We start from the raw sequence: 26,170 nt of genomic DNA on the forward strand, positions 1-26,170 counted from the left end.
CAATTGGAAGGATTTAATCGTTCGATCGAATGATTCGAAGGATTTAATCGTTTGATCAAACGATTTTTCGTTCGATTGAACTATTTGCGGTAAATCCTTCGGATTTACATTCGGCAGTCGAATGTAGAGGGTTAATTAACCCTCAATATTCGACCCTATGTAAATCTGCCCCCTAGGCTAACATTGCACTTCAGTAGGTTTTAGGTGGCGAAGTAGGGGGTCGAAGTTTTTTTTAAAGAGACAGTACTTCGACTATCGAATGGTCGAATAGTCAAACGATTTTTAGTTTGAATTGTCCGATTCTGGGCCCCTTACTGATGAGTCTGTTGAAGAAAGTCTCCACAAGAAAAATTCATAGAAACCAAAAAAACTAACTTTACCATGTGCAATGGCAAGCATGGGCTGGAGTAATGTATAGGTCACTGCCATTGGACTTAACATTGGAAAAGCACCATCTGGAATTATAATCTGGAAATATAAATGGCATTTTACTATCTGGCAGTGTGACAGAAATATCTGGGTCTGTCATCTGCCCAGAGAAAACTACCTGCTTGAATGTATACACAGATTATTACATTTGGTGGAGGAGGAAAGCAAGTCTGATAAATGCATTAACTTTAATGGGCATTTTTTACACAGTTTTTTTTCATGCAAAATACATTGATGTCAATGGGCATTTTTTTTCCAATTTTAATGGGTTACTTTTACCTGTGTAGCACTGGGAGGAGGTAAATCTAAGAACCAGTGTCACCCTTTAGGTGTTTACCTTTCTAATTGTTTTTTTCCAATGATCCAACACACATTGTTAGCTAAAGCCCTGTTTCTTTATTCTGTTTCTAAAGTGAAGGTGGCACTGAGATCTTACTAAAATTCATATGCTGATCATCATTACAAAGCAATTAACTCCCCAAACCTTGACATTGCCTTGCTGATTTAAATTTTGCAGTTAATGTCCATCCACCTAGTACATTCTGTTCTTATTTACAGTATTTTCGGTTATTAGAAGTCTATGTTCTGTAGACCCATTGAATGTAACACTCTTTTTTTAGTTTCCCAACAGATTTACATGTTAACAATATGGACCTGATTTTGAATGTTCAAGCCTTTTGGGCTTGAGCATGTGGGTCCAAAATTCAAAATGTTCCTAAACTCTTGCGTGGTTTCTTCCTTCAAATACCTCGGCCAAGTGGGTTTTCCTAAATAATTAAAAGCTCTGCATCTAAAACCTGCCTACGTATTCAAAGGAAGAAACCAGGCTATAGTGTTTTTTTTAACCCGACGGCTCAAGCATTCTTAAATAGGCACTATGTATCTACTGAAAACCAGTCATTGCAGTCTGACTGGTCCAGATGATTATATATTTCCCTTAGATTTCTATGCCAGAACTACCGTAGTTATTGGTCTTTGTGGAATGTCAGAAAATGTGCTCTGCCAAATGTGCTCAATCAATCACACCTCTTTTAGTCTCACTGAGGTCTCTTCTTTTTCATGGCATATTAACCAAAATAATGGGCCAATGGGCATGTACATAATAGGTGCATAAGAGCTAAGTTATGCATTTTTATTAAGTCTAAAATCTATCACATGTATAAACATCTTTCACTGCAGTTTGCATATTTTATTTATTTACTTTATTTTGAAAACCACCTGTCATGTAGCTATCCAAACCTTCGTTGACAGAATGCTCATTATGTATAAAGTCATGTTGACATCTATGTGTCTCTGAGAAGTAGACATTTCACAGCAGGGGTCTTTTATATATTTTCTGAGACTTGTTATAATGGGGGGATGAAGACATTCAATGGACATTTTACAGTAACTGAAATATTGATTCTTTTATTTTGTTTTATTTTAAAGACACTTAATATGTGCATAGAACTATCCTATCTGTCATTTTTACATACATGTGAGATATGCTTTTACTACTTGCCTAAGCATTCACTTTAAACCACAGCATTAAACCAATTTGACCAGCTGTATTTTATGGCTTAGCCAAAGCAGTTCCCACAAAAACATATATATGCTAATTTGCAAGGTAGTAATATGCTTAACATAAAATAAAATATCTAAAGTACAGTATATATATATATATATATATACTGTACTTTATGCTACTGGGGCACATTGTATATAATACTAGAGAAGAATAAAACAAGTTTCCATTTCTACTAATAAAAAATGTTTCTAATATAGTTAGTTAGCCAAAAATGTAATGTATAAAGGCTGGAGTGATTTGAAGTATAACATGTCAGTCAGATCACTACTTCCTGCTTTTCAACTCTCTTGGTTTACACTGACTGGTTACCCTGGCTACCAAGCAGTAACCAATCAGAGACTTGAGGGGGACCACATGGGTCATTTCTGTTGCTTTTGAATCTGAGCTGAATACTGAGGATCAATTACAAACTCACTGAACAGAAATGTACCATGTGGCCCCCCTTCAAGTCGCTGACTAGCTCAGAGTTATAGAGCTGAAAAGCAGGAAGTCCGATTCTGGCTGTTTTATTAGACATCTGTTCACTCCAGCCTTTATATATTACATTTTTGGCTAACTAACTATATTAGAAACATTTTTTATTTTGCACAGCCTATCTATTTACCCAGTTTTTATTTTCACACTGAACTATTCCTTTAACATCAAGACAGTTTCTGTTTCCTACTGTATATTAATTACAGTGCCTACTAAAATCTTTTTTGCACTTCTGTGAGTGCAGTTTTTTTGCTCTCTATGTATACAGTCATATGAAAAAGTTTAGGAACTCCTTTTAATTCTTTGGAGTTTTGTTTATCATTGGCTGAGCTTTCAAAGTAGCAACTTCCTTTTAATATATAACTTGCCTCATGGAAACAATAGTATTTCAGCAGTGACAACGTTTATTGGGTTAATAGAAAATATGCAATATGCATCATAACAAAATTAGACAGGTGCATACATTTGGGCACCCCAACAGAGATATTACATCAATACTTAGTTGAGCCTCCTTTTGCAAATATAACAGCCTCTAGATGCCTCCTATAGCCTTTGATGAGTGTCTGGATTCTGGATGGTGGTATTTTTGACCATTCCTCCATACAAAATCTCTCCAGTTCAGTTTAATTTGATGACTGCTGAGCATGGACATCCTGCTTCAAATTATTCCATAGATTTTCGATTATATTCAAGTCGGGGGACTGTAACGGCCATTCCAGAATTTTGTATTTCTCCCTCAGCATAAATGCCTTTGTAGATTTCGAAGTGTGTTTAGGGCAGGGGTAGGCAACCTGCGGCTTCAGAGCCTCATGTGGCTCTTCATCCTGCTTGCTGCGGCTCGGTCTTGCTGCTTTGACATGTCGTCTATATAGCCCTCACACCTGCTGGTGGCTTCTTGAGTGTGCGACCGCGGTAAGCTATTGGTAAGCTTACCGCGGTCGCACACTCAGGAAGCTGCCAGCAGGAGCGAGGGCTGTATAGACATCCCAGGAGTGACAGGCAAGACCGAGCCGCAGCAAGATGATTTATCATGGTCCTTACCGCGGTCACACACTCAAGACAAGAGAGGGAAAATCAGCATGGAGCTTCAGAAACAGAAGTCACATTAAACAGATGAGAGTACTAGCATTTAATAGGGCTATTCAGTGTTTAATTTATTTCAATGTAGGCCTACATATACACACTGCACTTCTGTTTGTTGTATTCTGTTGTTGTAACAGTTACAATTAAAAAAAGGTTAAAACTTTTAAAAATGTATAAGCTGTGTTATGTTTTGCGGCTCCAGACTATTTTTCTTTAGTGGAAGAGGGGGCAAAATGGCTCTTTTGATAGTAAAGGTTGCTGACCCCTGGTTTAGGGTCATAGTCTTGATGGAATATTCAACCGCTGAGTAACTTCAACTTTATGACTGATGCTTGAACATTATCCTGAAGAATTTGTTGATATTGGGTTGAATTCATCCAACCCTCGTCTTTAAAAAGGGCCTAGCCACACAGCCCCACAGCATGATGGAGCCTCCACCAAATTTGACAATAGGTAACAGGTGTTTTTCTTGGGATGCAGTGTTCTTCTTCCGCCATGCAAATAACTATATTTTTGTCTCATCAGTCCATAAAATTACTGTGGCTTGTCTAAATGAACTTTTGCATATAACAAGCGATTCTGTTTATGGCGTGAGTGCAGAAAGGGCTTCTTTCTCATCACCCTTCCATACAGATGTTCTTTGTGCAATTGCGCAGAAATGTAGAACAATGTACAGATACACCATCTGCAGCAAGATATTCTTGCAGGTCTTTGGAGGTTGTCTGTAACCATTTTCACAATCCTCCGCATATGCTATTCCTGTATTTTTCTTGGCCTCCCAGACCTGGGTTTTGCAGCAACTGTGCCTGTGGCCTACCATTTCCTGATTACATTCCTTACAGTTGAAACTGGCAGTTTAAACCTCTGAGATAGCTTTTTGTAGCCTTTTCCTAAACCATGATACTGAACAATCTTTGTTTTCAGATCTTTTGAGAGTTGCTTTGAAGATCCCATGCTGTCACTTTTCAGAGCAGATTCAAACAGAAGCACAACTTGCAATTGGTCACCTTGAATACATTTTCTCATGATTGGACACACCTGCCTATGAAGTTTAAAGCTTAACAAGCTAATCCAACCAATTTGGTGTTGCCAGTAATCAGTATTGAGCAGTTACATGCATTCAAACTAGCAAAATAACAAGGGTATCCATATTTTTGCACAGCCAGCTTTTTACATTTGATTTAATTCCATACAACTGAATACTGCTTCATTAAAAATCTTTGTTCAGAAAACACCCCAGTACTGAGTGTTCCTGGGAAATAAAAGGCATACCACTGTTATCTTTTTTTGTTGAAAGTGGAGTAAATTATTATGCAGGGGGTTCGAATATTTTCATATGACTGTATATGTATTGCTAGAACTCATCTGAAGAATACTGGTACAGCAATAATTATTTTATAGCTGAATTATGCTTAGTACAGCCAAAGAAAAATGTTTGCCCCCAAAAACATTAAAACATCATACCGCTTATTAGGTTGAAGCAATCCTGCCATTGAGGCAGTATTGATTTTTTTTGAGTTGGTTTAAACTCCAGGCATGCAACATACAGTATCTTCACAGTTCTTTTGAGTAAATAAAACAAATGCAGAATATATACACATTCATCTCTTATTCTCTAAGCTATTGTGGCCATTAGACCGATTTCTCTGCTTTTAACATGGGATGTTTTTCTATATGTAATTTTTTCAAGAAACCTAGATAATCCCCATTAGCTGTCATAGGAGTTTTCTTGTCACCAAAAAAATATACCTTTTCTTAGCGTCCTACAGGCAGCACACAATGAAAACGGCTACATTAGGACCCCCCCATTCCTCCCTCCAGCAGTGTTTTTTCTGTCCTATCTAGGATAGGAAGGAAGCAAGGGACCGTTTGGTCCGAAGATCCGGGCCCTAAGGGGTTCGAGGGCCGCATGGGTAACCACCTGAGGGTGGGTCACCCAGGGGGAGGAGGTCGTAACTCCCTTAGGCATACCTGGCAGATTTATGGTGCGGCAGAGGGTCTGGCGGCGCCATGTGCAGGAGGGGAGTCTCTGTCAGGATGCGGCTGCTGCTTCGGGTGCGTGTCACTGGGAGAGCAGGCGCGATGACGTCATCGCTGTGCGCTGTTCCTCGGCTGCAGGGATGGAAGCGAGAGAGAGAGGCTGTGTCTCATGGCGGTGAGTAGGAGATCCCTTTATGCTTTTGGGCTAAATTATGCCTCCATCTGGGAGCTATTTAGGGGCCCTTCCTGCTCCTTGCAATTGCCGTTTGTGCTGCAGCAGTTCCTGTGGTCGCGCTGCCAGGCTGCTGAGATTGTACTACAGGCTGTGAAGGTACAGTTTGTGACCTTCTATGCTAACCAAGGTGCCTTTTTTTGTATATTACGGCTTATTACACCCCTCCATTCTTTTTTTCTTAGATGTCTGACTTTGCCAGAGCATCTGGGAAAAAGAAGAGAAAATCCAGACACCGATTATGTTTAGGCTGTGATCAACCTCTACCTGAAAACTTCCTTCGGGATAAATGTGACCTCTGTTCCCAGTCCGATTCTAGTGGAAGTAAGGTGGATCAGTTTATGGCTTGGTTTAAAGAGGCTTTTCAGGACTTTAAGTCAGTATCCTCAAAACAGCATGCCCCTGAGGCCCATAGTTCTGAGTCCGAGATGGTCTCTGTGCATTCTGATGATTCCTCTTCCTCATCCTCGGCCAGTATAAAAATACAAAAGGAGGAGTTGTTTCTCTTTCCGGTGGAGAAAGTGTCAAAACTGATTAAAGAAGTAAAAAAGGTTTCAGGCTATAATACGTTGCCTCCTGTGACATCGGCAGTTAGTCAACAGTTACCCTTTTTCTCGGAAAAGAAGTCTAACACCTTTCCAGTTCATCCCTCCATTTCGAAAGGTTATTGAGCAAGAATGGAGGGATCCGGGGAAAAAACCTGAGATCTCAAAAAGGTTTAAGCTTATGTTTCCCTTTGACGAAAAAGACATTGGGCAGTGGGAGGATCCCCCGAAAGTAGATATACCGGTAGCTAGGTTGTCAAGGAGGACAACCATTCCGGTGGAGGAGTCCGCGATCAAAGACCAATTGGATCGCCGGGCAGAGTGTTCATTGAGAAGAATGTATATGGCAGGCTCAAATGCATGTAAACCAGCATTAGCAGCTGTGTCAGTTTCCAGGGCATTAAAATTATGGGTCAACTCCTTGGAGGAGGAAATTGAAGCAGGAACTTCAAGGGGGTCCTTGCTAGATATGATGGGCAAAATTAAGTTGGCTTCAGACTATTTGTGTGATGTGTCCATCGAAAATTTAAAGTTGGGGGCGAGGACAATGGCATTGTCAACAGCGGGGAGAAGAGCTCTCTGGCTTAAGGCATGGTCGGCAGATATGGCGTCGAAAAATAGTTTAATTTCAATTCCCTTTGAGCCGGGGAAGTTGTTTGGTAGCCCCTTAGACAAACTTCTGGACAGCCTGGTTTCAGGAAAAGGAAAAACTCTGCCACAAGATAGACAAAATTTTTCAAGAAAGAGATCCTTTCGTCCCCCACCAAGAAGATCGCCTCATCGCTCGGACTCTTTTAAGAAAACAGACAGAGAGTTTGTCAGGTCTGCAGGTTTCAGGCCCAGGCATAATAATTTCAAACCAAGATGGGTTGATAAGGAACCCAAACAAAAGAAAGAACCCGACCAGGGAAAGGGAGGGTCATTCTGACGCCAGAATACAGGAGGAAGTAGGAGGCAGGCTATCCTTCTTCCTCCGAGCTTGGGAGCTGACGACTTCAGATTCTTGGGTCCTCAGTATAGTGAAAGAAGGGTACTTCATAAATTTCCATTCTCCCCCCAAGCAAAGGTTTTGTATCAACGTCACCAAGACAGACCGAAGGAAACAAGAAGCTCTAGAAAATCAATAAAAGATTTCATAAACATGAAAGTGTTAGAGCATGTTCCATCAGAAGAGAGAAAAAAGGGCATTTACTCTCATGTTTTTTCTAGTACCAAAACAAAATGGCCAACTCAGACTGGTCATAGACTTAAAATTTCTAAATCAATTTATAAAGAAAGAAAAATTCCGGATGGAAACAATCAAGTCGGCATTGGGCATTCTTCGAAAAGGAGATTTCATGGTGACCATAGACTTGAAAGATGCTTACCTGCATGTTCCGATTCATCAGAACAGCCGGAAGTTTCTTCGGATAGCGGTGGAACTGAATTCTGTTCTTCACCATCTACAGTTCAAAGCCTTACCTTTCGGGATTTCATCGGCCCCAAGAGTCTTTACAAAAGTGATTGTAGTCTTAGCAGCAGCTCTCCGAAGTCAGGGGATATATGTGGTACCATACCTAGACGACTGGCTCTTGAAGGCTTCCTCTTCCACCGAGTTACTCTCGCAGAGAGATTTGGTGCTGGATATGTTGGAGAGCCATGGATGGATCATAAACAGAGCGAAGTCAAACCTGGATCCTGTAACGTCTATCAGGTTTCTGGGGCTCCAGATAGACACAAAGGAGATGAAAGTCTTCCTTCCCCAGGACAAGATCCGGGCCCTGCAGTCTGCAGTAAGTTCTCTAAAACATTCCCATCAGGTCTCGTTGAGGTATGCCATGAGGGTCTTGGGACTAATGACGGCTTCCTTGGAGGCAGTTCCTTGGGCGAAAGCTCATATCAGACCTCTCCAACGCCAAATCTTACAAGAGTGGGATCGGTCACCAAACTCACTAGACAGAAAGTTTCGTGTTTCAGCCAGTCTCAGGAGAGATCTGATCTGGTGGAACAGGTCTCAGATTCTAGGTCGTGGAAGATCCTTCGAGGTGCCAGAGTTTATTTCACTGACGACAGACGCATCTGCGTTAGGTTGGGGGGCTCACCTAGGGGGGCACATGATCCAAAACAGGTGGTCATCATGGGAAGCGACTCAGTCCTCAAATTTCAGAGAGCTAAGAGCGGTCAGACTGGCATTGATAGAATTCAGGAATATGGTGAGAAATCGCCAAGTTCTGATACACTCCGACAACATGGTAACAGTGGCCTATCTGAACAAACAGGGAGGGACCAGGGTTCCTCTCTTGATAGAAGAATGCCACAAGATAATGTCTTGGGCAGAAGGCAATCTTCAATTTATCAAGGCAGTCCACATAAGAGGGGTGGACAATTGTGTGGCAGATTCCCTGAGCAGAGTGACAGTGAATCAGGGGGAATGGGAACTCAATACTCAAGTGTTTCATCACCTCGCTATCAGATGGGGGTGTCCAGAGATAGACCTGATGGCGACACGGGGGAACAGGAAGTTGTCCCTTTTCTGCTCCCTGTTGAAGGAAGACAATCCGACCTTTGTGGACGCAATGTCAGTTCCATGGACTTTCAAAATGGCGTACATCTTTCCCCCCTTACCGATGATTCAGAGGGTGCTTCAAAAAATCAGACAGGATCGGGCATCGGTGATCTTGATTGCTCCCCTTTGGCCAAGGAGAACGTGGCTTTCAGATCTGATGGTGATGTCCAAGGGGGAATATTGGGTTCTTCCCAACATAGAAGATCTTCTCATTCAGAGGGGCATAAAACACCCGAATCCTGCCAGGTGGAGCCTAACCGCTTGGAGACTGAAAGGCAATTACTAATTCTGCAAGGTCTCCCACATGAAGTGGTAGACACTTTGTTGCTGGCCAGGAAACAGTCAACTTCTAAGGTGTATGCCAGAGTATGGAGAGTCTTTTGTTCCTGGTGCGCAGTAAGGGATATTTCTCCAGAGTCATGCCCCTTGTCGGAGATTCTCCAGTTCCTGCAGGATGGGTTTTCTAAGGGACTAAAGCCCAACACCTTGAAAGTCCACATATCAGCACTCTCAGTCTTCCTTTCTAGGAATTTGGCGGCTGAACCTCTAGTGAAGAGGTTCGTTAAAGCGGTATCAAGACTCAGGCCAAGACTACGTTCCATTGTGCCTCCGTGGGATTTGAACACTGTCCTGACAGCGTTGTGTGCTTTTCCCTTTGAGCCTTTACAAGAAGCCAGTCTGAGACATCTGTCATGGAAAGCAGCTTTTCTGGTAGCGATAACATCTGCAAGGAGAATTGGGGAACTCCAAGCCTTGGCGGCAGTACCTCCTTATACTATATTCTACCCAGATAAAGTAGTCATGAGGACATTGCCGTATTTCACGCCTAAAGTACCATCATTGACGAACATCAATTCTCACATAGTTTTGCCTGCTTTCTGCCAGCAACCCACTAATCCGGTGGAAGAAAAGTTACAGTTTCTGGATCTTCACAGATGTCTGTCAATATATATTGACAGATCAAAGCAATTCAGGTCATCAGACTGTTTGTTTATTCTCTTTTCTGGCAAAAGAAGAGGAGATAAAGCCTCAAAAGCAACAATTGCCGCTTGGGTGAAGAGTGCTATTATCCAGTCCTACTCTGAGTTAGAGATGGATCCACCATTTCCTCTGCGAGCTCATTCAACTAGAGCAATGGCTACTTCCTGGGCAGAAAGATCGGCTGTGGATATTACAGAGATCTGTAGAGCAGCCTCATGGAGCAATGTGCACACTTTCGCTAAGCATTACAAATTGGATTTAGCAGCCTCTCAAGACGCAGTCTTCGGCAGCAGAATTCTTGAAGCAGCACTTCATGCGGCACAATAAGTTTTTTTGTTAAACCCGCCCTATTAGCTTGCTAAGTCCCATTGTGTGCTGCCTGTAGGACGCTAAGAAAACTGAAAATTTGTCCTTACCTGAAATTTTCTTTTTCTTTAGTCCGTAAGGCAGCACAAATTTTGTGTGACCCTCCCAATAAAAATATTCAGCATTTGTTGTTGTGTTTTATTCTTCCTAGATGAGCTTGTCAATTAACACTGCTGGAGGGAGGAATGGGGGGGTCCTAATGTAGCCGTTTTCATTGTGTGCTGCCTTACGGACTAAAGAAAAAGAAAATTTCAGGTAAGGACAAATTTTCAGTTTATACAACCTCCTGGCACGTGTGCATTTCATTTGTCCCTTCCAGCCTTTTAGATGGGATCTTTATATACAGTAAGAGAAAAGAGAGTCTTAGTTACTAGATATAATCATCCATTTCATCATCTTGATCTTGTCGATTTTAAACAATTAAAAAGCTATTGGCAATATCTCAAAACTGTTGGTCAGACTTTTATGGGACTGTGATTGTTTCCTTTACTCCACTTGTATAAAGAAACAGTGTATATGCAAGTAATTCAGAGACATTCAGCTTCTGAAACTCAGGAACATAAGACTAACTATTAATAATGTCAAAAGAGATATCATTTGGCAGTGCACTGTACTGAGAAAAATGCAAATGGCACATTTATGGTGGTCTAAAAATATTTGTCGTAGAAAATGTTCAGTGCTTATGTTAGTGGAAAGCAACATCTGTCACAATATAGCTTGAGGATATAGTACTAACAAAAATTCACAGATATCCAGCGTTCTCCTGATTTGTCACTTCAACTGACAACTAGCCATGCACGTCAGGCACCATATTGTCCTAATACTTTTTTTGTAACTTATGATACACAAGGAAAATATTCTACTTTATCTTGGGCCAATTAATGGGACATCTTTGCACAAAGTCAGTCTATTTTCTATTGACTAAATTAGAAGAAAATATTTCATATTTTTCTTTGGAACAAAAGACAGATTGGACTGTGCCAGTTTTTAATAGCAGAGGGAGATAAATGCACGCAGGGAAGGATTTGCTATTCTAATCCTAAACTATTTTTAATCCATTTTTTAGTTTTCATTTTCAATATTTCACATTTATTAAGTATCTGCTAAACAATATAAAAAGTGTTCTCTTGTAGCCAATTTAAATTACTGCATGCCGCTGTACAACTCCACAGATAATCCGCGGTTTCTAAATCAAACACAGAAAGTAAATATAAATGTATTAATCATAGGGAATATGAATGGTTTGTGGGGTTGTTAAATCACTGCTGAAAAGTGACAAACTATATAAAAAAATTCCTTTCTGTAATATTTCTCTGCACTTTAAAAGTTAGGCATAATTAGCTGCTATATTGTATGCCATGAAGCAGAATAAGTAGTAAACAATGTGCCCTTTTAGAATTGTATGATACAGAAATTTGGCACTTACATAAGCTGATGTTTATGTAATTTTTTCTACTTTATTTAAACTCTAAAAAATCAAATGTTTGTTTATTTCTTAAAAAATAAAAAGATTTTTTAGAAATCATTTGAGGAAAAAAATGAATAGCTTTTTACTCTATCATTTTCAGTGGCCTGAAAAATTGGAAAAACTTGCGTTGAAAAAATCTTCTGTAAAACTGCCATTGATGGTTCCCATTGGCTTCTACTTGAACACAGCAGCCATTACATGGCAAAGGCTTGCTTTGAACATTTTTTGCACTAAAATATCATACGTATGAGTTTTTCAGAATATAATTAGAATTCATGAGTTTTAGCCCCGAAAACGATCTGTTGAAATAATTTTGAACACTAATAATTCACCCCTCTCAGACTACTATCTGAAAGGTAGTATTATTGATACTAGTAAGTGTTAATGGTTTGAATGCTTTATATATATATATATATATATATATATATATATATATATATATATATATATATATATATATAAATATAATATATATATATATATATATATATATATATATATATATATATATATATATATATATATATATATATATATATATATAAACAGTGGCACAGTAGATATAACGTGGGGGTTATTATACTACATGGATGAAGGCTTGCCGCTGCCCACTAGCCCAACCACAATCAGCAGTAAGTATTTACTGGTCTAGTGGCACAGTTATATTGTTTCTGTCCATGTATAACCTACAAATATTTAAAATGAAGGCTTAGTCAGTCCAGTGTGTTTCTATTGCTTATAGTCAGACATTGTCATTATTGTCATTTGGATCTGACTTGCAAGACAAAATGCATTTATGAAGGTTTTCATTTGTCCAGGTCATGGTATTTCTAGCAGAAGTAAATCTAGAGCAAATGGACTTGCTGAGGAATCATTGAAGACGTTTCACTGACAAAGCTGCTTGGATGAGTAGTGAAATGTATTCAGTGATTACTCAGCAAGTCCAGTTGCTCTAGATTTACTTCTACTAAATAAATCACAATGCAATTCCCTTGGGGCTATTTAATTCAAAGATAGAGCATGCTGCAATGTTGGGTTGACAGTTTGCATAGTCCAAGTCAAGCAGTGCACATTCTAATATAATAGTATGAACAAGGGATAACCAAATGACAGAAATACCTGCATTCCATATAAAAACATTAGTATGAAAGAGAACAAGGTAAAAAAGGGGCAGGTTGAATTATTTGAACCTCCTTAAAAAAATATTAGTTCATGATTAATCAACTGAGTTTAAAAGACAGTAATACCAACAAATGAAAGTGTTTTAAAGTAATTAAAATATAATGTAGTGTAGCCCTACAATGGTAAAACTTATCTGTTTGCTTCAGAAGCTTTAATTACTTTAAAACACTTTTATTTTTAGGCATTACTGTTCCTTTAAGTGCAAGAAGTGTAACTAGTGAATCAGAATAAAGTGCCATTTATCTTTTTGAAACCATATAATTGAATAGCCTTTTAAAATGACTTTAATACTGTATATACTCGAGTATAAGCCGACCCGAGTATAAGCCGAGGTGCCTAACTTAACCTACGAAAACTGGGAAAACTTATTGACTCGAGTATAAGCCTAGACACAACTACAGCCCTGTCTCCCAGCAGCGCACATTACGCCAAAGCGACCCCCCCAGCGATCAACCGGACTTCTTTGCAAAGTTGATGTTGACAGACAATTGCCAAACGGATTACAATGCATTGGGCCTTTTGTGTTAATGAAATAAAAGTTTATTATAGATTAATCCCCCTCCGAATCACTTATTTAACCTTTGCACGGCACCGGAGGCGAGCCGACTGATTGTGCGAGAAGATACAGCAGTGTTTGAGGACGCGCATTGTGTGAGCGAGGCTGTCTGAACTCAGGGAGCGGAGTCTAAACAACGCCTGGGAAACACGCCGGCATTGAGCGGTCCCTTTGCGAGCCTTCCAACGCTCTCTTTTGACTGCTGTCTGGTAAGTCCTTAGGACCCGCAGGGTCTAAGCCGGACTCCTAACGATTCTTCACCATCTGTAGCGTCTCTTTCTTGTAGAAACAACGCACGCTTCAACACTGCATATACCCTGGCAAAAAGAATATCCTGCACGCCCTTGTTTGATGATCGTGATTGTGAGTAGTTCTAACATCAGAGCTAATTCTATGAAGGGTTGAACGTACTACTCTATGTGTAGTTTCTTTTCTTTTTAGGTGCTTGTCTTTAAGGATTTATAAGGTTAATAGCGCACCTTTCTTGCTGATTGACAATGCATTGTCCCACTGTCCCACTACCATGTGCAGAGGGTGCTGTGTGAGTCACTGTTATTCTTTCATATAACCAACAGAGGGTGATGTGTGATATTGCCGTTGCTGTTAATCTTTCATATAACCAACAGAGGGCGCTGTGCAATATTGCAGTCCCTGTTAATCTTTCATATAACCAACAGAGGGTGCTGTGTGACATTGCAGTCACTGTTATTCTTTCATATAACCAACAGAGGGCGCTGTGTGATATTGCAGTCACTGTTAATGTTTCATATAACCAACAGAGGGTGCTGTGTGATATTGCAATCTCTCCCCAAGTGTCCTCTGTTGGTATAGGAATAATTAGCAGTGACTGCAATCTTAGCTAGCGCCCATTGACTCGAGTATAAGCCAAGGTAGACTTTTTCAGCACATTTTGGATGCTGAAAAACTCGGCTTATACTCGAGTATATATACGGTAGTACAGAGTGAGAGTTAAATGGGTAAGAGCAGAATATTTTGATGCACCTGGCTCTGAGAATTGCTTTTATCTCCTTTATATTTTAAACACAGAAACCTTTTTATGCAAGCTTTGTATCACATAGACTTGGCCTGTTAATATTTCAGCCACAAAGAACAAAGTCAAGACTTCTCAATCTTCATATATTAAGCAATAACCGGTTGTGTAAAAATCGAATTTCCCTCAGTAAGCGGCTTAGATTTGTGCAAGTGACCAGTAGTTTTGGAACAGTGAGGGACGAATGTAGGGCTTTGAAATTCTGTGTACTGTGGCTTTCCTGGTATTCCTCCTGGGGGTTTGATTTTATTTTGCAGGCTGAGAACATAAGAGATTTTGTAAGAAATTGAATTTTTATCTCATTCATCTCTATTTTTAGCAGGTCAACACTGTCACTGAAGGTGTATGCTAAAATCTCTTTAGTGTGTAACTCAGTCTGAGATGCTCTTCTCATAGCTTCTCTGCTCCCTTCCTTTACTTCTTATTTCTGAGAATGATTATGAGCATTTCTAGCAAATGTCACAATAATTATAATTTACCTTTAATGCAAAAGGTCTCATAGGAGTTTGAAGTGATGCACTTTTTAGAATATTGTTTTGTTGCTCAAAGAGATAGACTATTAAATAAAAAGCCATTGTTGTCAAGCACATTACCAAGTTAATATATGAAACACAAAAGGGGATATGGGGCTATAGCAACATCCAAATAAGCTCATATCTGTTACTGGTTGTTTTGTACCTTTCATAATATAGAGCCATACATTCCTTCTAATTCTTAATGGCATATACTTTTCAATAAAACTAGAAGTCACAGGGTCAATACAAGTAACTGATGATCTTAAAATTAACTTTTAGGGGCAGATTTATCAATGGTCGAAGTGAAAATTCAAATACTAGGGAATAGTCCAAATTCAATTTGAATTTGAAAAAAAATTCAAAAATTCAATTTAGAAATTTATCATGTGTCTTTAAAAATTCAACTTCAACCATTCACCATATAAAACCTGCCGAATTACTGCTATTTGGAGTACATTTTTGAAAAATCTGAGGTTTTTTTTGGGAAAAACTTAGAATCGTACGATTCGAATGCACTATTACTTTGATTCGTATGATTCCAATTTGATTGAAAACAGACCTATTTGATCGAAAACAGACCTATTCGGCCAAAAAACCCTTTGATTTAATTTCAGTTGGTCTTTTTGAATAGAAATTCAAAATTCGACCCTTAAAAAATCTGTCCCTTAGTGTGATGTAGAGACAATTTGCAATTGGTTTTTGGATTGGATTTGTATCTTATGAGTTATTTAGCTGTACAACAGCTCTTTAGTTTACAGTTTCAGAAAATCTTTTGCTTGGGGCATATTAACCATGATCTGGAAAAGACATTGGAATATGTTGAGATTGCCTGAACAGAATTATGATTGCTATAAAGTGCCGATCTAACATGCACAGTTTTTTTGGCTTATTTGCTTTACGAGAAAAAATCTGAATTAAATGTTTTTTTTGGATTTTTCACCCAAAAACTCCAATATGTATGCTTTTTTCCCAGAAAACTCTGAAATCTTTGGGGTATTGCACGAAACATCATTGGGATTTCTCCCAGGATTTTTGCATTCAGAGTTTAGTAAATAACCCACTAAAAGTTATCTTAAAGTTAAACCACCCCTTTAATCAAGGTGTCATGGACAGGTACAGTAGGTGGCTGCTTACAACATTATAATGATTCTGCCTGGGTTGTCAGCATTAGCTTATGGCAGGCAGGGTCAGACTGGCACAGTTGGGGCCCACCAGGTTCCAAACCTCAGGGGCCCCTGCATGCATGCGCAATAGCTGGCGCCCCTCGAGCATGCACGAACAGTGGGCGCAACGCAGACATGCGCAAACAGCAGGTGCACTGCACTGCACATATTTATGTTTTAGTTCGGCCCAATCAGGGAGAGGGTCTGGGCCAGCAGGCGGCCCATAAGGGCTGGGGCCCACTGGTTTTTTTTCCTGGTCTCCAGCCGGTCCAGTCCAACCCTGCTGGCAGGATTGCTTGCAGTTCATTCAGCTGATGTTTTTTTTTATGGGCAATGCTTTCAAAGTATTCAAAGAAAAACTAAAACTTCAAAATCAATGCAAATAAAATATTTTTTATATTCCTTTTGGGAAATAGCATGTAATCACTGAATATATGGCAACAGGGAAAGTGTGCAGGCAAGAGATGTCTTAAAACAACATAATATATCATAAAGTCATTGCAATAAGAGGGTTAATATAAAATACTAGCATGTATTAAATCATTAACCCTTTTTTTGAATGAATCAGCCACAGAAAAGCTTTGTGTGTAATCAAAAGCCAGATGACTCATTAGTATGTTTAGGCTCAGGTGGGTTATTGATAAACTGATTTGTTGTTACTGAGGTGTCAGATCTCTGGGGTCAATAGGAAATAATAGTGATTTCTGTGTATGGAAAAAAATTAAAAGAGATTGAAACACTACTCTTGAGCTTGAAAAAGGGCCAAGAAGTGCCCACAATGTAGCTGTAATGCCCAATAATACAATAAAGGCATTTTTAAATTTTAAATAAATTGAGTAGTGCTGTTCCAATCATATTGCTTTACACGCCAGTGAAAGTGGCTACTGGGGAAAGCTGCACTGCATTGGAAGTTTGGAACCTGTTGTGTGGACTACTTGCTGTCAATATGGAAAAAACATGGATATAGAAAAGTACAAAAGATATACAGTAGATGCCTACACTATAACAAACTCCATGTTACACATGTACACTTCCAAGTGTTGGGCATAGCATAAAATAAAGGTTATTTGTTTCCCCAAATGTCTCTCCACGTCCCTTTTTTGTTTGCTCAAACTCCACTCCTCATGAAGGAGATTAAAGAAAAAACTGTGCATACGGAGGAGGAAGGGGTGGCCGTAATCAGTTGGACTAAGGGACTTTTTAAAAACAAAATTTAACTGACAGTGATATTAATAACATTAATTTATACATCTGAAGTGCTTGTTAATTGAATCTGTAGACCCCCCCAATGACCCCTATAAGTACTTCATTTTGGAGTTGCAGCGGACAGCATTAACAGCAGATTTCTGATACTGGTACAGTATCTACAGATAAACTACAAATTGTCCATTAATCAGGCTTGGAATTAAAAATGTTATTAGTGTTGACCCGTTTATTTATTTGAATAGGCTTTTCTTGTCTCTTAACATTGTGCTACTTAAGGCAATAGACAAAGAGATCATGCGCTGATCTAATTTTATTATCTACCAAAAAGCAACTCATATTCCAGCATCATTTCAAAACTTTGCATACAGGCCATTTCTGCCTTCCTTAATAAGCTTGACCACACTTGGCTGATTGTCTCCAGAAACACAATGCAAATTTACTTCTTCAACTTTCTCCGGAAAAATACTTCATTTATGGCTTTGTGTTTTCCTGCTGATGTGCAAATCACAGTTGACTGAATAGTCATAGATTTTGCAATTTAGCAAATTGCCCGCAATTCAGATGCAGACATTTACAATTGTGAAGAATTCAAATCATGTCAGAATGAAATCATGCTAAAAAGAGTAAACTTTTTGCATGGTTTCAAAGTATATAATGAATACATGTGACTCAAAGGGGCCCATTTACTAAGGGTCGAAGTGAATTTTCGAATTCAAAAACGTAGAATTTCAAAGTAATTTGTTTCGAATTGAAAAACTTTCGACTTCGAAAATCGAATTACTGTCTCTTTAAAAAACTTCGACACTTCACCACCTTAAACATGCGGAATTGCTGTTTAGCCTATGCGGGACCTCCTATAAACCTTGGCTAAGTTTTGAGTAGTCAAAGTATTTTTTTGTAAAATCGTTCGAATCGTTCGTTTCGTAAGATTTAATCGATTGAACGAATTTTACTTTGATCGAAAACGCCCTTTTCGATCAAAAAAATACTTCGACTATCGAAGTATCAAATTCGATGGTCGAATTTCGAAAATTTTTGACTTCGAAATTCGACCCAAGTTAATGTGCCCCATGGTGTGCAAAATGGTTATATTGAAGCTTAACATCCAAACCAGAAATGCTTAATTTTGTTAGCAAGGCTGGTGGGGAACTGAATCGCTTTGCAAGATGAAAAATGGCTCTCTGAATACAGAGTCTGTGACTGAGCACTTAGGTGCAAAAAATGCAAGGCCAGGCAGTTGATACCGTGTGTTCTGCTGCTTCATTTAAATAGGTCTGTGTGAATTTATTGCTTACAGGCTTTTTTTTTTGTTACGGAAAAATCTTTACCCTTTCTTTAAAGCAGTTTTCAAATCATTAATTACTGGAAATGCCTATATAGGTCTTTAAGGCTTCGGTCACGTGGAAAGTTTATACTGCCTTGCATTATCAGATGCAGCACATTTTATTAATACTTGAGTTAAGAAGGCAGTTTTCTATTTAGGATTTAGGCACTAGTGATGGGCGAATTTGCGCCTTTCGGCGAAAAATTTGTCTAGTTTTTGATGCGAATTTTTTCGGGTGAATTTTCGCGGGCGTTTTGAGAATTTATTCGCTGTCGGCGAATCGCGCAAATTCGCTGCGAATTCGCGCCTGGTGAATAAATTCTCCCATCACTATTAGGCACACACTAACAAAAAAATATATTTTGTATGAAAATGGTTTATTTACCAGGGTTTTGCATATGAGCTGTGTAATGCAATATATTTTTATAAAGACCTACATTGTTGGGGGATATAGTTTTCCTTTAATCTTTGTGCATGATGCTTGATCAACAGTCAACTCACATCAGTACTAACATCACTACAAAGCACAGTAAATCTCGCTGACCCTTTGGACAATGGGCTGATCAGTTCAGAGTGTCAATACATCAGACACACATTTGGGTATATAGTCCCTCTTACTTCATAATTAGAGACAAACTATATATTTCAGAAGGGAATGAAAATAACAAATAACAAAAAATATTACTCTATCTCTCTTGTCTTATAGACAACCACCTAATTTGAAGAAAATAGTCAGAATTGCTCTTCCTAATACAACTAAAGCAGGTACATTTCAAGCAACAGCAACAGATGTGAAACCTGCAAATACGTCCTGTGCAAAGATCAAGTTACTATACCGAATACACAAAAAGTCTACACCATTTGGGACTACTATCCGTGTACTTGATCCAATGTGGTATACATGATAATATGTACTAGGTGCTCTACAGTAGGCATATACATTGGCAAAATAGAACAAAAATGAAGCACACGGATGGACCATAACAGACATATGATCAAGACCAGATCATGTGATACACCAGTGGGACAACACTTCTGCAGTCAAAATCACAGTCTTCAGGACATGCAGGTCTTAATTGTAAAAGGGAACTTTAAAACAGGAAGATCTAAGCTTTATTTTAGGGTCAGGTTTCATGACACACTAGGCGACCTGACTGAACCCAAACCTTGGGTGCTCCGAAAGCTTGCAATGTATTTTTATTGTTAGCCAATATAGGTATCACTTCTACAATACTTTTTGTATTTGTTTGTTTTTTTATTTGTTATTTTTGCTACTGGCTAACACGGTACTACAGTCTTTGCTTAGAGGGGAATGATAAAAGCATTAGTCTTTCTATGGAGTTGAAATGCTATGCATTTTAATAATCATTTGTTCCTATAAAAGGGATGAATAGATTTGTTTAATTTAACAATGCATTGCAGAAAACAATGACTTTTCATATTCCCAGATGTTATAAAGGAAGGATAGCGGCATACATCTCATCTGCTGGTTTCTCATTTCTTGTTTTCACTTAATATTCTGAACAGAAGTAATGGAGACAAAACTGATTGTTAAAGTCTTTAAGTTAAATGTAGCCGCTGTTTAGCTAAGACATATAATACATGATTATATCTTCGGCTTTTGAAAGTGTGATTATAAAATATGATATATATTCACCATTTGGTTCTCAGCACGGCTGTATACAGAATTTGTTCTATTTATCTTTAATTAGCAAAATGAGATTATATCTCTGTGCATGCTATTCATTGGATAGAAAAGATCCCTGTACTGTTATGTAAATTAAATTAATTTGCTAATATTGGGCTTATGTGAAAGGTGATTGCCAGTCAAATTGATGTCAGATAGCTACATGCATTATGTGAAGAGAAAAGAATCTTACATGTATTGACACTATGGTGTTATTAATAATTCCAGGGAAAACATTCTCTTTCTAGTTTTGTAATGTTTATATGTATTTAGTTTAAAATATTTGTGCCACGTCTTCATTATGGAGTTACACAGCTGGGAAACATTTGTGCAAATAAAAGCAGATTACATTCTTTCATAAAAATACTATTTTATAGTTATGAGAAAATTCTTATATAGGTTCTAAGAGCATTCTTATGGCATAACATTGAAGATATTGCACTTAAAGAACACCCTGAAACCTAAAAAGTTGACTGCATTAATATCTCCATTATGGCCCAGTAGGTTACCAAAAGGGACTTCAATGGCACTATAGAAAGTATATGCTGAAGCAGCCATATTTGCAGGATGAATGTTTTGGATCTTTCAATAATGCAGTTTCTCTGTCTAAATAGATGACAAGATCAAAATAGATGACAAGAACAAGATATTGTTATTAAAGCCTCCTTGTTAAGGGGAATTGTCAAAAGTGCCTCCTGTGGCTATCAGCAGTCCACAGGCAAATAATAGTATTACTTAGAGATGAGCAAATCTGTTCCATTTCGCCTTGCTGAAAAATTCGCAGAAGGGATTCTGATTTCCAAATTTTTCTCATGTGGAAACTTTGGGATACATAAGCACACATAGGTATTCCCACTGGTGATTCACATTACTGTCAGTGGGAAGGAAACCAGAGATGTTTTGTAAACCTGCTCTACTAAACTTCCTGTGTGCCATTGCCCTAATAAAATGACGGGGAGGCACATTTATCAAGGGTCGAATTTCGAGGGTTAATAAACCCTCGAAGTTAAAATCTTCGAATTCGAAAATCGAATTTGAGGGATTTAGCGCAAATCCTTCAATCGATCGATCAAAGTAAAAATTTTTGATCGAACGATAAAATCCTTCGAATCGAAAGACAGTACTTCAACTATCGAATGGTCGAATAGTCGAACGATTTTTAGTTTGAATCGAAGTCGAGAATCGTAGTAGCCTATTCGATGGTCGAAGTACCCAAAAGAATACTTCGAAATCAGACCTTTTTTTTCATTCGAATCCATCACTCGAGCTTAGTAAATGTGCCCCATAGAGTATTATAGAGATTTTATGAGCTTTGGTTAAACAAGGGTCTGGATTTAGTTTAGAATGTTTGTATAGGAGGACACATATATTAATACTTTTTCTGATAAGAGGGGACATTTACTATAAGGAAGGCAATAGGCAAAGTGCATCTTGCATCCTGAATTGCTGCAGGACTCTGTGCTCCATTTTTGAGAGTAGAGTACAGCATTCTGCTGCATTGTATACAGGAGGGGGAGGCATGTAGGCTTCCCTCTCATACCCACTACCTAACTCCTAACTTGTGTGTTATTCAGACATGCAAATTAGGGAGCAGCAGATTATTTAGAATACAATGAGGCCGTGTGTGTACTGCCATCCCTATGCAACAATAGTTTGGTTGGTTGCTAGGTTCAGTGACACCCCCCCGAAAACAACTAGATAGCGTATTAAATTGCAAGCTGGAAAGAAGTATAGAAAGAAGATAAATAATTCAAAATCTAAAATAAGGCTAAGATTAGGACATTCTAATACATGCTGAAAGCATATTTACTACATTATAAATGTATAAGGATAATAAAAACAACCTGTTATGTCAGGTATAATACAACCTCCCTTGTGGCCCCACACCTGTATATAATAAAAAAAATACTTTATAACTTCTGATATCTATATTTTTACATTTCCTATATGTATTATAGTATACCATATCAATTAGCCAAGCGTTTATTTCAATATTCTGATTGCAGCACAGATTATTTTGTGTTGCCTAAAGCATCTCTGGCTACACTCCCAGAATACAGCTTGTTTGTTTCACAGATCAAGTCAACTTGCATTAACTTTTGTTGTCATTATTCCCTAACAATTTAAATAATTGCCTTTCAGGTCAAGACCGCAGTGAAGCCACTTTGATAAAGAGGTTTAAAGGGGACGGTGTTCGGTATAAAGCAAAACTTGTTGGAATAGATGAAGTTTCTGCTGCAAGAGGAGACAAGCTATGCCAAGATTCAATGATGAAGCTCAAGGTTTGTTTTTCTTTCTTTCGCTTTAGTTCAATAGTCTATTTTTATTAAGAATATGGAAATGTTGATTTCCAGTGCAATCTGTGTTGCAGTACGAACACATAATATATAAATATACTGTATATATGATACTTATATATTCATATATAACTACAAAGGGTTAAATGGGTGCGTTAATAAAAATGTGTTAGGAAATGTAGCTGTATTCCCATGCTGTTTTTTTTCTTTGCAGTTTTAATTGTCTTTCAGCTATTGATACCGTTTCAATAGATAACAAATATTTTTATTTAATCCCAAAAATAACCCTATAGGTTTTTTTATATTGTATATTCAGATCTATTTATATATTTATTTCCTATATGCAAACTGAAGTGTCTTATGATGGACTGTTGTCCAAACATCTAAACATTTTTTTTGCACAAGGAATGCTTATATGTCCTTGTAATAACCTATATTTGATCAGTTGTTTATTTTATCAACTTGGAAATAGCTGTTTTATGAATTAGTTTAAATCTGCTTCATTTTCACTTAACCAACAGGCCGCATGGGCACCTGCTGCTAAAATATGCTCTCGTACATGTGTTGGAAACTGACTCCCACGTCTTGAAGATTCCTGATTCTTTCTAAAATAATTGAGAGGTTTATCTGAGCACTGGTAAATGATGACAAAACCCAGGCAGTCTCACAGATTAATGTTGGTGTCTTGTAAGCAAGAATAACAGCCTTTATATGTAACAGTAAGACACAAGGGCTTCTGTTCAATTTGAATAATTTCTGCCTTTTTATTGAAGGCTTGCGGAAGGCATTAAGGTTACTTTCTCTTTGAATGCACATGACATCTACTGCTGTTAATTCACCAAGCTCAGTGGCAATCAGTGTTGAAGCTTCCAAAGTCTGGGAAAACAGCAGTGACATTTATCAGTTCAAAGATATCATACATTCCAGTTATCCTTTGAAAAGCGAAAGTTGCAATGACAACTTCTATTTCTATTTTGATTAAAGTGTTACCAGCCAATATAGACTCACAGGATGGCTGAAGAACTGCCACTTAAAATACCCCATGGTTATCATACATATTTATACATGTTCCACATGGTTCTACCTGTGGTGGCACTTTAGGCTGTAGTGCTATTTTACTGGATTACCGTCAGTCTGCTCAACTGAAGAGTCCTCTTCACTGATGTCAACCATTGACTTCTGGAAGTTGTTCTATCAAAATGCATGATTTGTATCCAGACAATACTGGATATGTGAGATTGCCTTTAGTCTGGGACCAACATGCAAATCCACTTTCAAAATGTGGTTTTATAGAAAAAAAAATTAAGGGTTTGGATACAGAGATACTTGCATATGTGTGCCATGACAAACATCATGCAAACAGAGCAGTATTTTGGGATCTAACAGCACCCCCATCCTACAAAAGTGACTTTGTGGGCACAGCTGCACGTGGCATTACCCATCATGCATCATATCCAGTTTTCAGTGAGGCAAAGCCTGTACCCCTCACCCACCCTCCAGATTAATGCACAGAGTCTCTCAGGAAGATGTTTAACTTTTCTTTAAATAAATGTATTCAGATATATATGTGTGTGTACTTCCTGAAGATGGCTTGAGTTCAGAGCCGAAACGTCGAAATAAAGATTTTCTATTTTTGCACACTTTGAACAAGTCCTGTGAGTGCGGTTTTTTGCAGCTATGTGTGTGTATATATATGTGTGTGTGTGTATATATATATATATATATATATATATATATATATATATATATATATATATATATATATATATTAAATAAAACTCTACATACAGAGTTATTGCTTTTGCTTCCTGTTTAACCGAGTCAGGTTAGAAGTATAAACTGCAACTTAGGGTGCACAGGCCTCATCAACACAGTCGGAACACAGTCAGACCTCAAACAGAAGTGCTCAATAAAGACTATGCTTTGGAAATTCTCTCTGGATCAAAATTAATAGCAGCGTTAGCATAAATTCATATAAATGGGATAACAATCCTCTTGGTGTTCTTTTATTGTTTAACTATTCTTATTATATGGTGCTTTACATAACATATCCCTTAATAGGAAAAAAAAACCATGTCCCAAGCATTCCACATACTACATCCCAAACCTTTATTACAATGTTGCTACGTTATTTTTTCTGTATTTGAACTGTTGGCTGTGCAGTTGTTTCCCAGAGTTAAAAAAAAGAATAAGAGTTATCTCCAAAGTGTTCTCTCTATTTTTTCTCTCACCAGGGGATTGCTGCTGGTGCACGATCAAAAGGAGAACACAAACAAAAGGTCTTTTTAACGGTCTCCTTTGGAGGAATCAAAATCTTTGATGAAAAATCTGGTGTAAGTACACATTAGAATGACACTAATCAACTGAAACTAGCTCTGATGTTTTGGGGAAAATAAAAGGAAAAAGTTTGAGTTATTATTTCTGACCTTCTGTTTTGTCCAGCATTACAAGCTGTCATCGCCCTAGTTGCATTTTCCGTTCTGTTTAAATGCCCACCCTTTCTGCCCTCTATATGGGATTTCTTTCTGCATCATTACCATTGCTATCATTTTCTATTAATATATCAGTTACTGAAGGAAAGTGTGTCAGCTTGATTTGGGATTAAGAGCCAGTTTACATCTAAAGGAATGGCACAGATACTAATTGACAGATTCTAGACAGAGATGTATTATCTGCATGTAGCAGTTTATGGGTACAATGCAGCTCTACAGCAGCTGAATACACAAGGGAATTTCTCTTCTTGTTATGTTTGCACTTAGACCATATCTGTCAGATAAATTTGGAAACAAGTATTCATCTACAGTATCTATAATATGAATGTCCAACCTGTAGCTTTCTAAATGCTGAACTACAGCTCTGACAGCGCTTGAAGCAGTATTGTAGTTCAGCAACAAGTACAATAACATGTTTGCAACTTCTCATTTGGAATTATAGCATTATTTGTCTGTCTGTAAAATCAAGTGCAGCTAAAGGGCAGAATCATGTGCAAATTAAAATGATATTGACAAAGATACATGGACGGTGAAAAAAGTGGAATTTATTGGCTGAATACCACACAATTAAAGGCAATATTTCAGGCCCTCCTTTGTCAAACCTAGAGATATGCCAGACAACAAGATTTAAATGGTGTGAACGAGGAGAGGGGGTATGGGAAGAGGATAGTGTGCAGGTAACTAAACCGTAGCAGTCAAACAGAGGTAACCTGTGTGCCTGCTGTTTGACCGTTATAGCACAACTGGCATGACAAATTAACTGTGACTTGGACACAATTGCACAATAGTCCAGCTGACCTCCTTTCCCGAGTTTATCTTGCAAATTACATTTGTGCTTGATTCTTTAGGCACAAGTGTGCTGAACCTTTTGATGCTGGGCACAAAGGGATCCCTAGAACTACCTCCGAATCTGGAAGTGGTGGTAGCTCCAGGTTTCTACTTCATCAATAATCACAGCAGCACTTAATTCCGAATGGAAGGCTGGAAGGCCTGAGTGGCACTGAGGGCAACTAAATAGAACCATTTA

General features: G+C 38.3%; 1 protein-coding gene across 14 annotated transcripts in view; it reads left to right on the forward strand.

Moving 5' to 3' along the window:
• Positions 1-26,170, forward strand: part of dab1.S (Dab, reelin signal transducer, homolog 1 S homeolog) — a 433,928-nt gene that overhangs the window by 338,903 nt on the left and 68,855 nt on the right. For all 14 annotated transcript variants that reach the window (XM_041561400.1, XM_041561404.1, XM_041561396.1 and 11 more), the window contains 2 exons: positions 22,497-22,636; positions 24,886-24,984. In XM_041561400.1, the coding sequence (XP_041417334.1) occupies positions 22,497-22,636; positions 24,886-24,984 (239 nt within the window). The remainder of the gene's footprint in view (positions 1-22,496; positions 22,637-24,885; positions 24,985-26,170) is intronic.

The sequence above is a fragment of the Xenopus laevis genome, chromosome 4S, assembly GCF_017654675.1.
Source record: "Xenopus laevis strain J_2021 chromosome 4S, Xenopus_laevis_v10.1, whole genome shotgun sequence".
In the NCBI taxonomy this organism is placed as follows: Eukaryota; Metazoa; Chordata; class Amphibia; order Anura; family Pipidae; genus Xenopus; species Xenopus laevis.